The sequence below is a fragment of the Cetorhinus maximus genome, chromosome 27 (assembly GCF_964194155.1).
Source record: "Cetorhinus maximus chromosome 27, sCetMax3.hap1.1, whole genome shotgun sequence".
NCBI classification, from domain to species: Eukaryota; Metazoa; Chordata; class Chondrichthyes; order Lamniformes; family Cetorhinidae; genus Cetorhinus; species Cetorhinus maximus.
In genome coordinates, this window is record NC_135905.1 from 24810609 (window position 1) to 24827517 (window position 16909).

At 41.6% G+C, this 16909-nt stretch overlaps 1 protein-coding gene across 12 annotated transcripts in view; it reads right to left on the minus strand.

Moving 5' to 3' along the window:
* The window catches only part of col13a1 (collagen, type XIII, alpha 1), a 227927-nt gene that overhangs the window by 56117 nt on the left and 154901 nt on the right, over nt 1-16909 (minus strand). For 11 of the 12 annotated variants that reach the window (XM_078530915.1, XM_078530913.1, XM_078530912.1 and 8 more), the window contains 2 exons: nt 11978-12040; nt 11514-11540 (listed from right to left, as the gene is read on the minus strand). The exons of the other annotated variant lie outside the window; for it this stretch is intronic. In XM_078530915.1, coding sequence (XP_078387041.1) covers nt 11514-11540; nt 11978-12040 — 90 coding nt within the window. The remainder of the gene's footprint in view (nt 1-11513; nt 11541-11977; nt 12041-16909) is intronic. 12 annotated transcript variants of the gene reach the window in all.

Genomic DNA, 16909 nt, shown 5'->3' on the forward strand with positions numbered 1-16909 from the left:
TGGACAATGAGCGCTGGCAGAGTTATTCCATGCAGCGGGTACCCCAGACAAGCTCAGTCTTTGTCATCTAAAGTTCACAAGGGGCACCTTTCAACGGGCTAATTGGGCAGCAAATGGGACTGGGAATCTGCGCCGAGTTCCCACTCCTGATGTTGGGAACACCAAGTCAAACTGCTACTGCTGCTCTCAAGTTCAGTTAATGGCACAGACTATGGATTGAACCCACGAACTTCACGGGCTGTACGGTTCAACTGATGACCACCAACGGCCAGCAGAATAAATACGATACCTCGACAGCTTGAGTTTTGATTTCCCAAAATGTCCACCTATGTGTGGAATAGCATCCATTTCATAGGCAAATGGGAAAGCTTACATTTAATAAACCATTAAATATGAAACTGCAAACACACATTCACTCTTGAAAGTACAGTCATTCTTGCTAAAAATCATTTTGATTACAAACATCCATCTCACTGGCACTGGAAAGCTGGAACTTTAATCTCCAGCTTACTGTCACTCATCATTTATCAAGATTAAAATGCTACTTCAAACAAACTATTCCAAGTTCCGGTTCTTAAAATAGAAAAATGATGACTTAATCATTGCATGTATAAATATGTTATAGACCACTATTGAGTTGGACCATGAGGATCTAACAGCAGATTACTAACGCCAGGATGTTTAGCTTTAAATAGTTATTTTGCTGATGATAAAACCGTTTGAGGCAGAGTTGTAACCTTTTGATTACTAGACTGTGTTATAGTCAACCTGTTAATTAACATCATCTATCTATAGTTAGATACTTCTAGAGATAATAGCTAACAGATTTGTTTGGAATATTACCTACTTAAGAACATGTTCAAAATACATCAGCTTAAAATTTCTTCACCAAGATTTAAAGTGGAAAAAGAAATAAATCTTAGTTTTTCTAAGTAACAACATGCTCAAAGGGTGTTAATGATTAATCTTATTTTGTAATGTTCAGAGGTTAAAGAAAAGCTTTTTTTGTGAATGCTAAGAATATTGGAAAAAGTGCAAACAGCAGAGCTGCGACTGCACAAAAGTTGAGGTCAATGCATTCTGTAAACTTGCACCATTTAGTCAGGAGTGGCGAGTGATGGTGCTTATTTTCCCAAAAGGATTCTCTGGGCTTGGTTTTAAATCAGCGGTTGGGAAGTGGAAATGGGGGATAGTTCCAGGTCCTGATCCTGTACGGTGTCCTTAAAGCATGCTCACTGAATTTTTAAAGCTGCAGCCAAATGATTATCAGATCAGCCATGATCTCATTGAATGGCGAAGCAGACATGATGGGCCGAATGGCATACTTCTGCTCCTACGTCTTATGGTCTAAAGGTCAGGGAGAGGGCTGGCTGTCCAATCAGCAGCTGAAGGGGGAGCATAACAACATAAGAAATGAGAGCAGGAATAGACTACATGGTCTATCGAGCCTACTCCACCATTCAATACGATTACAGCTGATCTTTGGCTTCAACTCTACTTTTTCGCCCATTCTCCATATCCCTTGATTCCCTGATGGACCAATAACCCTGTCCATCCCAGCCTTAAATGTATTCAATTGTACAGCATTCACAACCCTGTGGGGTAGAGAATTCTAAAGAATAACAACCCTTTGAGTGAAGAAATTTCTCCTCATCTCAATCCTAAATGATCCATCACTTATCCTGAGACTGTGCCCCCGTGTTCTAGATTCCCCAGCCTGAGGAAGCAACTTTGCAGTGTCTAGTCTGTCAAGCCCCTTCAGAACCTTGTATATTTCAATGAGGTCACCTCTCATTCTTCCAAATTCCTGGGACTATAGGTCCAATTTACTCAGCCTCTCATCATAGGACAACCCTCTCATCCCAGGGTCCAATCTAGTGAACATTTGCTGTACCGCCTCCAGTGCAAGTATGTCCTTTCTTAAATGTGGAGACCAAAACTACACACGGTATTCCAGGTGTGGTCTCACCAAAGTCCTGTGCAATTGTAGCAAGACTTCTTTATCCTTGTACTCCAATCCCCTTGCAATAAAGTACAATGTGGCACTTCTTTTTTGCTTGTTGCATCAGCATGCTAACTTTTTGTTTTCTTGTTTGAGTACACCCAAGTCTCCCTGAACATCAACATTTACAAGCTTCACACTTTTTAAAAAATATTTTGCTTTTCTATTCTTATGACCAAAGTGAATAACCTTACAGTTACTCACATTATACTCTATCAGCCACCTTGTTGCCCATTCACTTATCTTGTCTGTATCTCTTTGCAGCCTCTTTTGTGTGGTGCTTAATTGAATGCCTTTTGGAAATTCAAGAATATTACATCTACTTTTTTCTCTGGTCTGGTGAAAGGTCACAGACTTGAGACGTTAACTTTTCTCCCTCTACAGATGTTGCCAGACCTGCTGAGTGTTTCCAGCCTATTCTGTTTTGATTCCAGATTTCCAGCATCCACAACACTTTGTTCTTGCATTAGCAATGCCCTGCAGCTGTTTAATGTGGAACAATGCCTAGATACAATGGTTAGAATGAATGTGAAGAGTTTTCTCTCACCATATGCATATCCATTTAAGCTGCTTAGGGGGACAATGCTTCAGCTGGTTGATTCATGGGGAAGAGTTTTTACAGTGCATGTTCATATTTGGATCTTTGGTGTGGTTTTTAAACACGGTTACATATGATACATACATCTGGAGGTTTTGTATATTTTTGGTCATTTTGTTTGTATAGCTACAAGAACAACAAAAAATATTTAAATACATCAAGATTTGAACAACCCATTGTGTGGTGCTAAAGGGTTGTGAGGGTTTATGTATTTTGGAAGTTCAACCTTTTCACTCCTGTTGGCATAATTTTATCCCATAAATGGGGAACGAGACCGCACTTATAATTCACCCTGCCATTTTTCAATACCATTAACCTACACCTATAAATCCCGGCCTGGAGAAAAGTTTACAAAAACTTTCCAAGCTGAAGGCAACCAGAAGGATAATTCTGGGACTTGACATTCCAAGATTCTGGCTGGGAGTCATAGTGAATTATCAGACCACCAGCATTGAAGTGCTTGACTATAATATTGGTGCCAATGTAATTAGTCTGAGATATTTTGACTGAAGGTTTGGGATTTGCGTTGTTCTCTGCGTCAACTATTTTGCATGGTTGAACAGCGACAGATTTTAAGCTGTGTTATAACTGAGGCTCAGAGAAGTGAAACGGGCAACCATTCAACATGCCATAACAAGACGTTCCCAAAGGTGATATTATTATTTAAATTGGTACAATTCTATGTTATGTCAGATTATTTTCTTGATCATGGAATTTTGGCATAGATTATCAGAAATTGGTCAGATTGAATCTCGATGAAAAACAGGTTTCTAACAGATTTAACTTTTGTGTAATTTGTTGGACATATTTCGTTCTGAAGATGCAAAGCAACTCATTGGTAACAATTATTTCTCATACAGAAAGGTACAATTACAGTAGTTACCAATTATTATATTAATAATGTCAAGTTTCTGAACAGTTCCTCCATGGAAGTGCTTAGAATTACATTATTTAATGACAAAAAAACTATAAATAGAGAAATATGCATAAAATCACTTGAAAGATCTTGATGAGGAATTTAAAAAAAAAATCACCAACTAGAGCACATTTAAGAAAAACATGCCAAGACACTTCACGGAGGAACAGGCACTGAGCCAAAGGAGAGATTAGATGGGGTGACCAAAAGTTTGGCTAAAGATTCTGGTTTTAAAGGAGATCGTAATGTAGGCGGAGAGGCAGAGGCATTTGGGATGGAAATTGAAGAGTGTTGGGCCGAGACAGCTGAAGGCCAAGTTGCCGATAGATGTTTGGTTTTTAAAAATTGCATCAACGAACCAACCCAAACTCAAGAGGGACCAGCAGATGGCACTCTTAGAACATACGCATAAAAGGGCCAAACTTCAAAAACGCAACATTACTGAAATTTATTAAAATGCACGTCAACACCAGACAGGTTATAATTCAGGTGCCAAGTCCTATTGTTTTGTAAGGAGCTGAATTTCAGCTTACAAATTCTAATCATAATTCAAAATAATTACACATGGGGCAAGATTTCCCATTCGATGTGCGGGGGGTAAAATGATGTGGGATGACGTCGGGCGGAATTCTCGATGTCACCTCGTGTCATTCCAATTTTCAGGTCGGCGGGGGTGCAGCCGAACCAGTTATGCGCCCGTCGACCTGTCAATGGCCAATTGAGGCCATTTAAAAAGTAATTGCAGTAGTTAAAGGACCTGCCAACCCAACCTTAAGGTTAGCGAGCAGGCCGGGAGCCCTGGCGGCCTCAGAGAAAGCATGAAACCTCATCCACTGGCGGGATGAGGTTTCATGTAGGTTTTCAAAAATTTAATAGAAGTTTAACTAAAAGTGATGGACATGTCCCAACTGTGACAGTGTCACATGAGGGGACATGTCAGGGAAATTTTATTTTTCTATTTTTAACATTTTTGAATTTGGCACCGATCTCCCTGAGACTGCACTTAGCCTCAGGGAGATGAATGCACTCTTTCGTGTGCATGCGTCAAAGAGCGCATTCTCGGCTTAGGGAATCCCAGCCCCCCCCATCCGCACAGGGAGCACAAAGCGCTTCCTGGCGGACGTCATGCTGGGCGGGCCTTAATTGGCCTGCCCACGTAAAATGGCGGCGCGCCCCCGATCGGGGGTGCCAATCAGAGATGCGCCTGCATGCGTCTGCTCCTGAACTTCCCCCACCCTTCCCAACGCAGGGAAAATTCTGCCCATGGTGTTTCCTTAGGGTTCCACTTGTCCATTGTGCAGCAAGGGTAAAATATTTCAGACGAATGTCCAGTCAAGTTTCTCTGTTGCTGTGTATGGGTCTATTCAATCACCTGAACATATAGAGGGAAATCTAGGGTGGAAGAACAGGAGAATCTATTCCAAATTAAATTAAACCTTTTGTCACACAATGCACTTAAGTTTCCAAATCTGTGCTTTCTCTTTTAAAAAATTTTTGGTAAGAATCCTGGATGTACTTGCTCACATTTGAACCTCTTTTCAATAAGTTAGATTTGTGCTGCACAAGTGCCAGGCAATGACCAACAAGAGAGAATCTAACCCTCTCCCTTGACATTCAACAGCATTTCCATCATTGAATCCACCACCATCAACATCCTGGTGGTGGCGGGGGGGGTGGTCACCATTGACCAAATACTTTACTGGACCAGCCTTTATATACTGTTGCTGTAAAAGCAGGTCAGAGGTTGGGAATTCTGCAGCGAGTAATTCACCTCCTGACTCCTCAAAGCCTGTCCATCATTTACAAGACAGAAGTCAGGAGAGTGTTGGAATACTCTCCATTTTGCCTGGATGAGTGCAGATCTAACAATACTCAAGAAGGTCGACACCATCCAGGACAATGCAGCTTGTTTGATTGGCACCACATCCACCACCTTAAACATTCACTCCTTCCACCATTGGCCCACGGTGGTAGCAGTGTGTACCATATACAAGATGCACTGCAACAACTCGCCAAACCTCAATCAGCAGAAATTTTCAAACCCCAAATCTCCTGACTTGGACCATGTCGCCATTCCTTCAGTGTTGCTGGAACTCCCTCCCTAATAGCACTGTACCTGCACTTGATGGACTCCAGCAGTTCAAGAAGGCGGTTCACCAGCACCTTCTCAAAGGCAATTAGGATGGACAAAAAATGCTGTTCTTGCCAGTGATACTCAGTCCATAAATGAAGGGAAAAAAATACACTTTACTATTGCTAAATGAACAAATTATCTATAGACAAGAATGGGCTTCCAATTGAATCAGAACTTAATTTCATACATGAAGTAAATGGGATTGTATGCTGTGGGGCCAACTATTCACACTAGGCATAGTATAGGATACCAATGTTTACTGGTGACCTCTCATAAGATATCGCACTGAGATCAAACAGCTCAGGATGAAATTACTAAATAAATCTAGATAAAACTAGCGTTAATTTTCATAGATATTTTAAATCCATTTTTGAGACAAATAATTTCACTTAGGAACACATCAAACTCCAGCTCACCAGAGTGATTCAGGCATTTAGCTTCACGTGGTCAATTAGGTAGCTGAAACAAGACCGAAAATTGGCCATATTTACTCTGAGCCCAGGTTGGAAAGAAAGAATTTGCATTTCTATAGCACCGTTTATAACCTCCAGACATCCCAGAGCACTTTACAGCCAATTCACTTTCACAGCGTAGTCACTGTTGTAAAGCAATAAATGTAACATCTCTGGATCTAAATTGTTAACTCAAATTTCAAGCTATTCCCCGAGTTCTCATATCTCCATATGAGAGTAAAGTCCCTACAATAGACAAGGGTCTTGCTAATAGGACATTCTGAAATCGGATAACCATTATTGATTATGATGTAGATAGTAGATGCCATTGTAGGACAATAAGACCATCTGCATTTAGAATTTCAAAGACCTGGAATAATGGCAAATGCAATTCACTCAAACTATCGGCAATTGAGAGCTAGTGATCAACCTCAATAACAGCTGGGTTGGTTATACATCTTCTATAATAAGAGTAGTTCCAGGTGACCATATGATTCTGAGGAATTAATCAAACACCGTTGACTAAATGAAAGAGAGGACTTGCATTCATGTAGAACCTTTCATGATCTTAGAATGCCCCAAAGTGCTTCACGGCCAATGAAGCATTTTTGAAGTGTATTATAATGTAGGGAAACATGGGGAAAAATTTTCCGGTCGGTGAGCGGGGGCTGGGGCCCACTCGCTGACGTGTAAAGTGACGCGGGTGTCCCGACATCACCGTGGGTTATTTAGATTTTAGCCGACTCAGCTGCGCACCCGCTGAACTGTCAAAGGCCTATTAAAGCCTGTTAACAACTAATTAAAATAGTTAAATGAGCTGCCCGTCCAACCTTAAGGTTGACAGGCAGGCAAAGCACCCAGGTGGCCTTCGCATTTTTCATGAAACCTCATCCACGGGCGGGATGAGGTTTCATGAAGTGTTTATAAATTAAATAAAGTTTTCCATTAATGTTCCTTGACATGTCACATGAGGGGATATGTCTTATAATATTTTCTCTTCTGTATTTAGCTTTTAAAAACTTTAACTAATCTCCCTGAGGCACAGAGGTGCCTCAGGGAGATTTTCCGCGTTTTTTCGCATGCATGCACGAAAGAGCGCAGGTCCCAATTCAGGGAACCCCCCCTGCCTGCACAGGGAGCGCACAGCGCTTCTGGGCATGCCTTAATTGGCCCACCCATGAAAAATGGCGGCGCGGACCCAGTTGGGGGCGCCGATTGGGTTCGCGCCCGCTCCCGCCCGCCCCCGCACAACCCCCCCAATGGGTGAAAATTCTGTCCATGCCACCAATTTACGTCCAGCAAGCTTCCATAAACAACTGAGAAAATTGAGCAGATAGTCTGCTTTAGTGACGCACTAAGGGAGAAATGTTAACCAGGACAAGTTCTTCTTTATGCAGAGAATATGGAGTTGAGTTTACAATAAGATCAGCCATGATCTTATTGAATGGCAGAACAGACTCAAGGGGCCGAGTGGCCTACTCCTGCTCCTAATTCGTATGTTCTGAGAGGGCAGATAGTGCTTTGCTTTAAGGTTTCATTCAAAAGATGGCATCTCCAACAGTGCAGCACTCCCATAGTCCTGCACTGGAAGTGTCAGCCTTGGTTATAGGGTTAAGTCTCTGCAGTGGGGCTTGAACCCAGGGCCTGCCGATTCAGGGATAAGAGTGCTACCCACTGAGCCAAGGCTGACACCTGAAATCATAAGCAGTGGCTGGACATTCTCTTTGAAAATCAACGACTGGATTATGTTACCTTCACGCTCATGTGTCAAGGCAAAAGAATCCTTAACCAACACAGGAAAGGCCATGGTTTTCAGTTTAAAAAAATCCCAACTCCAAGTTCTTATAAAAATGCATAATATAAAATTTTTAGCACTTAAAACTCTACAATTAATATCAGCGAAGTTTCACCATTTCCACTTTACATCAAGTGATAATTGCCACCTTCTCAAGGGCAATTATGGAAGGACAGTAAATGTTGGCCCAGCCAGCGAAGCCCACACCCCGTGAATGAATAAAAAGATGAACACCAATTGTTTGTAAGGACTTCCTTTGTCCGTTGTATAAATGGAAGAATGAATCAATTAAAAATTAATTAATGTTTAAATAGTTGACAAAGGAATTTCATAAGAAAGCTTTGTTGTTTAAAGACTAGCAATGGTCCGGTATAAATCAGTGTCATACTAAAAGGTTACATGAAATCTCATATCGTTCTCAACATGTTCAATCTGGTATAATTCTTCTAGTAAATGAGTCTTGCTACAAAACATCTGTTTCCAGTTGATTAACAGGAATGGTGAAAATGACAGATTTGCTGTCCTACTTCTTAAAGCAGTATTTGCAGTGACTCTGGAGGCCATTTATAAACCTGCACACTTGCAATAAAACAAAAGTATCCGAAATAATCATAAAACTACCTTTTCTCCTTTATCACCTGCACGACCCGCTTCACCTGGTTCTCCCTGTGGGGGGGCGGAAGCGATGAAAGTTTAAGTGAAGGAGGAGTGAAAAGCAGCCACATCCTTCCATTTGGGGACATGAGAGACAATTATTCTTCAATCGTCACATCTGTACTTGGAACACCCGATTGCTGCAATGAAAATACATTGTTGCAAAAGGAAGCCCCTAGAAAACGCACAGCAGGTCAGTCAACGTCTGAAGGAGGAAAGATGAATCTTTGACATGGCGACCTAGAACAATAGAGTCTCCATTCGCTGCCCAGTTCTGAAGCTGCCATCATAGATTGCCGGCCTGCTGCAGAAGGGCCAAGTTTTGGGGTCGATATTAACTGGAAACGGGGTGGGCTGGTACTCAAAAAACAAACGGATTCTTTGCCCCTCCAATTTTTTTCTCTTTATTCTTTCATGGGATGTGGGCATCGCTGGCAAGGCCAGCATTTATTGCCCATCCCTAATTGTCCTTGAACCGAGTGGCTTGCTAGGCCACTTCAGAGGACAGTTGAGAGTCAATCACGTTGCTGAGGCTCTGGAGCCACATGTAGGCTGGATAAGGACAGCAGATTTCCTCCCCTAAAAGGACAAAAGTGAATCAGATGGGTTTTTACAACAATCAACTATATTTTCATGGGCACCCATTACTGAGACTACTTTTCAATTCCAGATTTTATGAATTGAATTTAAATTCTACCAGCTGCCATGGTGGGATTTGAACCCATGTCACCAGACCATTAGCCCGGGCCTCTGCAATACTATTCTACTGACATTACTACTACCCCATTGTCTACCCTTTCAACCCATTCCCCATTTTTACCCATGTTGTTTTGCAAGTGGATGAGTTGCCCTCCCAAAGCTGGTAGAGGGGGCCTCGTGAGTTTATGTTATTGATGGTCCATGTCAAAGGGTCAGGGTTGGATTTTATCAGTGTCTGAGCGGTGAATCCATCCTGGCCATTCCATCAGGTCTGCTAGCCGTTCCATAGAAACAAGTGCCTCTCCTAGCTAAGGGGAAAGCTTTTCTGTGAAAAGGCAGGAGGAGCAGGAGAATTCTCTAGGCCTGGACTTTTCCCATTCCCCACCCCACCCCATCCCCCCCACCCCCACCCATAACCTTGCCCCTTTCCCCTACCACCTCGCATGACTCTAAAGCATCTCCCCAGGAGGTAATGAGCTTTCTCTCAGTATCACTGGAAATCAAAATCTGGCGACAATGATTTTACATCCAGGCAACATGATGAAATCTGACAAAGGAAATGATGCAATTTGTTCCTAAAATGTTGATCTCCCTGCTTCTGTTAATTACTGACTGACATGCTGTGTATCTTCATCCTTCAAGTCTTTGCACCTCGAGGAATACTGCAACTTTTTGATTAGATGACTTGAGTTTCAAAATCAGTGCTCCAAAACAGATTATTTTCATTAAAGAAATTGCTTCAAAGCAAAATATAGCCAACTCCTCTTGGTTCTAAGGTTTCTTAATTTGAATTATCTGTTAACTTGAATTGAAACTGTGCAATATAAGCCTGCGATGTATTAAATTTGCTTATTACTGAATAAATTATTCCATTTTTAAAGTTAGGAAAAGACTGAATTAATGGAGTAGACTCTATCACATGAGCAGCGGCATTGCAAAGGCATGGACGAAGGGGATGTCATGGAACTATCATATTTTTTCCATAATATTATCGTAGGCTTATGGGTGTGAGTGTGGATAGTTCTGTCTGTGTGACTGATTTAATTGAATTAGAGTCAGATAGACTGCAAGATTGAAATTATCAAAGGAATTAGGTGTAAAGCAGACTTTTGAAATGGAGATGGATAAGCTAGGATGAGGGTTCCACAGATAAGGTGTGAATGGAATTTGCATTTTTAGATAAGTGAAGGGGTTATTTGATTTTCAAAGGGATGGTGTAATGTTTACAACTGACAAGGTAAATGAAGCAAAGGAATACATTTATATTCCCTAAAAGAAAGAGGGCCATATTGACAACATGGAAGATATTATGGGAAAAGTAAATTTCCAAAGACATAGAACAATGGGATTTTACACATTAAAGAGAAAGAAACATATATAAAGAAGGATGGAAGGCTGTGTAAAATCTTGAAAGGTACACCATGTGACACAGACTTGGAAGGAGCTCTCGCCACTCTCTGAAGAAGTACTGCTCCAGCAATTAAAGTTGTATTAAAAGCCTTTGGAATTCCACTGTCGAGTGGGTGCTGCAGTAACCTTGCTGGATTGCCTATTTAAATTTAAAATCTATTTTGAACCGTTGCCTTAAAGGGGTGTGCAGTTGGCAGTCAGGTTAATTAGGAATTTTGGGATTTGTTATATCAAGTAACTGTAATCTTACATATATGTTCGAATTCTTTTCTTTTGTTAATAAATATTTTAATTTAATTTTTAAAAATCACTAAAGGTGTTAGTGGACTCACTACTTCTGAATTCAGTACACAAATCTTCTCGTAATAAATACAAATTGTAAAACTGCTGTGATAGCGTGGCCAAATTTGGTCAGCCTGGCACATATCACCTCCCGTATCATAGCAGGGAAGAGATAGTGCTAAGCTTCAGACAATGTACATGTTGCATTCTCTCAACTGAAATCCGGCAGAAAAAAAACAGCACTTGCAAAAACAATGTACAGATTGCAATTTTAGCACAATAATGTATAGAAAAATTATTTGGGGAGAGTACTTGTGAATTTTATTATGCATCTCATGGGTGCACATGCATAAATCCCAATTATACTGAAACATGAAAAGTTAACACTTACAGCACAATAAATGCTCTCTTTTTAATGGGTCTACTTGCATACGAAATTGATTAATTTGGTTCAGATTGGTAGAAAGGTTAATTGATTAAACAAGGCAGATTAAGCAAAACGGGACAAAACAGATTAAGGCAGGCAAAACAGATTAAGGGTGAAATGAGAGACATGGCTCTATTTGATTACCTTCTGTCCAATGTCTCCTCGGTCTCCCTGTTAACAGAAATAGGAAAGCCAGAAGGAAAGCAGAGGTAAGTCACCATATAGAATGCAGACAGAAGCAGGAAAGAGAATGAGGACAGCTAATGTATCATGTACAATTTAGAGTTCAGCATCTTTCAAACTGCAGAGATAACAATCACACACACAAGTTGACAACTGACACTTTAGCTTAACCAGCCTAAAAACTTTAAGGATCTGAATTCAACATCTTTAAAATAAAAACCTAAAGACTATTACTGCTTCATTCAATGAAAATTGAAACCTTTTAACGATGATGTGGCTACTCAAACTTGACAATGATACCACTCTTTGTTAGGAGATTTTATTTTCTATTAAAAAAAGATGGTTTAGCGCTTCCCAATAATAATGAGTAATTAATTGTTAATAATTTGGTATATCGAACGAGCAGACCATTCCTCCACTTTTACCTTACGCCCTACAGATCCAGGCAGGCCAGCTGGACCAGGAAGTCCAAGTTCACCAACCTCTCCCTGAGAGAAAGGAGAGAAAAGTAAAAAGAGAGAAGATTGAGGAACACATCTAGAGAGCACACAGCAGTGAGGGGAAAAATAGACAGAATTTATACCTTGAGAGAAAAGGCATAAAGAATTCTAGAAAGGAGAAGACTGAGGGGTGATTTAATAGAGATCCTTATAATTCTGAAGGGTTTCAATAGGGTTGACATAGAGAAAGCATTTTCACTCAGAACTAGGGATCATCAATATAAGATAGTCATGAATAAATACAATAGGGAATTCGGCAGAAGCCTCTTTACTCAGAGAGTGGCAAGAATTGCCACCACAGGGAGTGACTGACATAAATATCACAGGCAAATTTAAAGGGAAGCTATATAAGCACGAGGGAAAAAGGAATTAAATGATATAGGGGAGAATTTTCAGATCGGCGTGTGGGGGCAGGCCATAAAATGATGCGTGGTGACATTGGGCGTGCATCCCGACATCACTGCGTCATTCAGATCTTTCGCTCGTCGGGTGTGCACCAGAGGTAGCTGCACGCCCGTCGAACTGTCAGAGGCCTGTTAAGGCCATTAAAAACCCAATTAAACTAATTATCAACACTGCCCGTCCAACCTTAAGGCTGGGGGCGGCAGGCGAAAAGCCCAAGCGGCCTTCGCATTTTTCAGGAAACCTCATCCACGGGCAGGATGAGGTTTCCTGAAGGTTCAGTAAAATCTATAAATAACTTATTCACATTTCATAAACAGGTCCCAGCTCATGTGACACTGTCACATGAGGGGACATGTCTAAATAATTTTTATCTTTCTTTATTCAAATATTTCAACGTGAACTTCATCTCCCTGAGGCAGCTCCGTGCCTCAGGGAGATTTCTGCACTCTATCGCACGCACAGGCTCCAACTCGCTTTCCTTCCCCCTTGCCCGCACAGGTAGCACTGAGCACTACCAGCTGTGCGTCACGCTGGGCAGGCCTTAATTGGCCTGCCTAAGTAAAGTGGCAGGGTGGAGCTCCGTGCCCGCCGCCAACCAGCCTGCCTGACAGGGAGAAAATTCTCCCCATAGGATTAGATAAGGAATGGTGGGAGGAGCAAAGACTAGTTGGGCTGAATGGCCTGTTTCTGTGCTGTAAATTCTATGTAGTTCTATCCAATCCCAATAGTTCTGTGCTGTGTGTAAAAGAAAAGCTGATATTTCTGTAAATATGTCTAATCCTTCACACTATTTATGATCCAACTGTAACCATTTCTGCTGAAGTCATAATTCTTGAAAGAATTAACAAACACTTGGAAACTATTATAATGTCGCTTTCTAGAAACAAAGTAAAATTATACATAATTTAATTCCAAAAAGCCAAACTGCCTCTGGGTATGAACAAGTCAATGCAAATGAACTTGTTCTTTGGTTTGATTTGGTTCTACAATATAAGCCCCAGATAAAAATGCTGTTTTTTTTAAATAATAGGATTAGAGAGTTGGAGAGAATTTTCCAAAGAACATGACACTCTTGTGATTACAGAGCGGAAAGTAAAAAGGTAAAAGGGCACTTGTATTCAGTGATAATCCCACTACAAATTAAACAAATTAGCTCCACACTGACTAGGTTTCATGTTTGGCACGCTAAGGCTACTGACTAATTTCGTTGTAACTAACAACAGACTATCACAGAGCTCTGACAGATTGCAGATACACCACAGGTCCATATAAAAAAAAAATAAAAAGTACATAGTGGTGTTACTCTCAAAGTGGTAATGTTAAGTATTATATCACATAGTACTTACAGCACAGAAATGGGCCAATTGGCCCGAGGAGTCCAGTCTGGAGTTAATGTTTCACATGAGCCTTCTCCCAGCTTACTTCATCTCGCCTCTCACCATATCCTGCCATTCATTCCCTTCTCCCTCATGTGTTTATCCAGCTCCCACTTAAATGCATTCATACTACATGTGTTACTGTGGGGAAAGAGTTTCCCAGCTATGGCAGTCACACTAACGTCAACCATTCCATTTAAGTGGCACTTGAAGATATCCTTACAAATATCAAATTTGCATTGTAATTACTGCATGAAGCTTAAGAATTTATGTGCAGTGGATTTCTTGGATAGCACCACTTGTTAGAAGAATCTCATTTTTTAAACCAGGTATGTTATTCCCCTTGCGACAAGCAATGAAATGAAATTTAAAACGACTTCACTTGGAAATGCACAATATAGACTTTGGATATATAAGAGAATAGGTTTTCCAGCTGGATACTTTACAGGGAAAAGATGGATGCTCAAATTTATTGACTGTAGTAGGACATGTATAAACATTTCTTTTTCCGATTGTGAGGTCTGATATTCATCACCTCAGGTTTACTCTCCAATGCATTAAGCCTTGGTTTACAGGCTATTTATTTAGGAGAACTTAAATAGTCATTTGCACCAGCTAAGTGCCCAATAACACTGCATACGTTCATTAATGGCTGTAATTTTACAGGTTCAACTTCAACAACCCAAATGTTTCCAGTTAAACAAATATTTGCTGAAATTCCTGGGACTGGAGGGGCTGGGAGATCGATTTCCATCCTGTAATAAGGATGGAACCCAAGATCTGTCAAGATTCTGCTTCATTTAGACTGGATGTTTAAATTCTTGTGGGAATTTAATGAGCAATAAGAGGGGATATCCCATCTAAATGGGTAAATACGTGGGTGGGGAGGGGAAGAGGGGTCATGGGCTTCACTTCCTTTAAGCCCTTAAAAGGCTTCAGCAGAACTTGAACTTTGAGATCTTCTGAAAGATTGATACTTTCATTAGAATGAGCTATCAATCCCAGAGGGCATCTATTACCTCTGCTTAGTGTAGAATGGTTCCAAAGGGCAAAATTTTACAATGCCCTGCGGGTGGGCATGCAGGCAGGGAGGCCCATAAAATTGGGTGTGTGCCTTTCCCGCCAGCTACCTGCCCACCCCCAACCTGGCCATGATTTAACATGCGGTGGGTGAGGCCTTAGGCACTCCCCTCCCTCCCCCCACCGCAACCCTGCACTAACTAAAATCCTTAAGTAGCCAATTAATGCACCCTCCCCAACTGGCCTTTGCACCCTGACCCCTCTCCTGGCTCCACCGAGAAACCCCTAACTTACCTGTCATTCTGCTCCTGCGTCTTCTTCAGGAATTGGATGCAGTCCCAGCAGTGACCATCATTCCTGGTGGTGCTAGTGGGATCAGAGAGCTTCCGGCCAATCAGATTGTCCGGCACCTCTCGGAGGAGGATCCTCGCATCCCAGGTCGGGGTGCACGTCTCGCCCTGAGCCAATTAATGCTCCTCCATGCATTAACTGGTTGCAGGGAAGCCCTCGAAGCGAGGCCCAGTTTCACAGCGAATTCTTCGGCAGTGGGATGCTCAACCCTGCCACCCCAGAAATCTCGTCCATGGGATATTTATTTTTTCAGAGCCTCAGCTGCTCCTCGGTGGCCCCCACTCCACTTTATAAGGCTGGATCAGACCGGGCAGGAACTACTGACAGACCCCTACCAGCACCAGTGGGGTTGGGGGGGTGGCAGGGGGGTGGGGGGGGGGGGGGGTGGTCACCCCATCTATACACATGACTCCATCGCTACATGGATGGCATCCCTGACCAAGGGCTCGGATGAAGGGGCCCCCAGGAATTTCAGGTGAACGTAGAAACAGGAGGAGGACATTCATCTTCCCCACCCCGAGCCTGTTATGCCATTCAATGAGATCATAGACGATCTGTAAACTATCTCCATCTACCCACCTTGGCTTCACATCTTTAATATGCTTGTTTAGCAAAAATCTGTCGATTGGAGATTTAAATTTATTAATTGAGCTACCATCTACTGCTTTTTGTGGGAGGGAGTTGCACACTTCTCCCACCCTTTGTGTGAAGGAGTGTTTCCTAACTTCTCTCCTGAATGGCCTGGCTCTTAGTTTAAGGTTATGTCCCCTTGTCCTAGACTCCCCAACCAGTGAAGAAAGTTTCTACCTAACCTATCAATTCCTTTCAAAATCCTAAAAAACCTCAGTCAAATCATCCCTTAACCTTCGATAATCGTTTATGTAATCTCTCCTCATAATCTAATGCTTCAAGCCCTGGTAACACTCAGGAGGTTCTGCACTCCTTTCAAAGCCAATATATCATTAAAATCGAGTTTAATGATAAAGTTAGAGCAAAAACAAGCTTACAAAGAAGGTTTGTTATTGGTTATCATCCTATGGACAATAAACTTTTCTGTAAAGCAGTGTCAAGTGTTCAGTATTGTTGATGGCATTGTGATGTTGGAATCTCTTATCCAATCAGTGGACAAATCTTAGTTGTCTTAGTTGAGCTGACAAGACAAGAGCTCAGTCCTGAATACACATACATGGCTGATACAGATCACACTAGAAGCCAGGTGAGATGGGGAGATAGCTGCCTTGTCTGCCAGATACTTGGCAACTAGACCTGCAATCTTGTAGTCTCAAATTACTTAGAATGTACAGCACTGAAACAGGCCATTTGGTCCTGCCAGTCTATGCTGCTGCATATGTTCCATACCAACCTCCACCCACCTAACTTCATCTCACCAAATTCATTCCAATCGAGCTAGCAGACAAGTTATTGTGGTTGTAACATAATCACAACATACTAGTGCAACTCTCCATGGATCACACTGGCGTTTACTCAAACTCTGTCTGGAAAAGTCTCAACTTTATTTTCCTCACAAGTGGAAAAGCTGTATGCTTATTATCTTTGTTTCTGTAATGCTTCTGCTATATCTGAAGCAAGTTGCTTTTGTAATCCCTGTACAATGGGACATCATTGTACATTTTAATGCCTGTTTACCTCAAGTAAATTATTTAAGATTTAACGATGGACTTTCTCTAGGCAAGGCTACTAATAC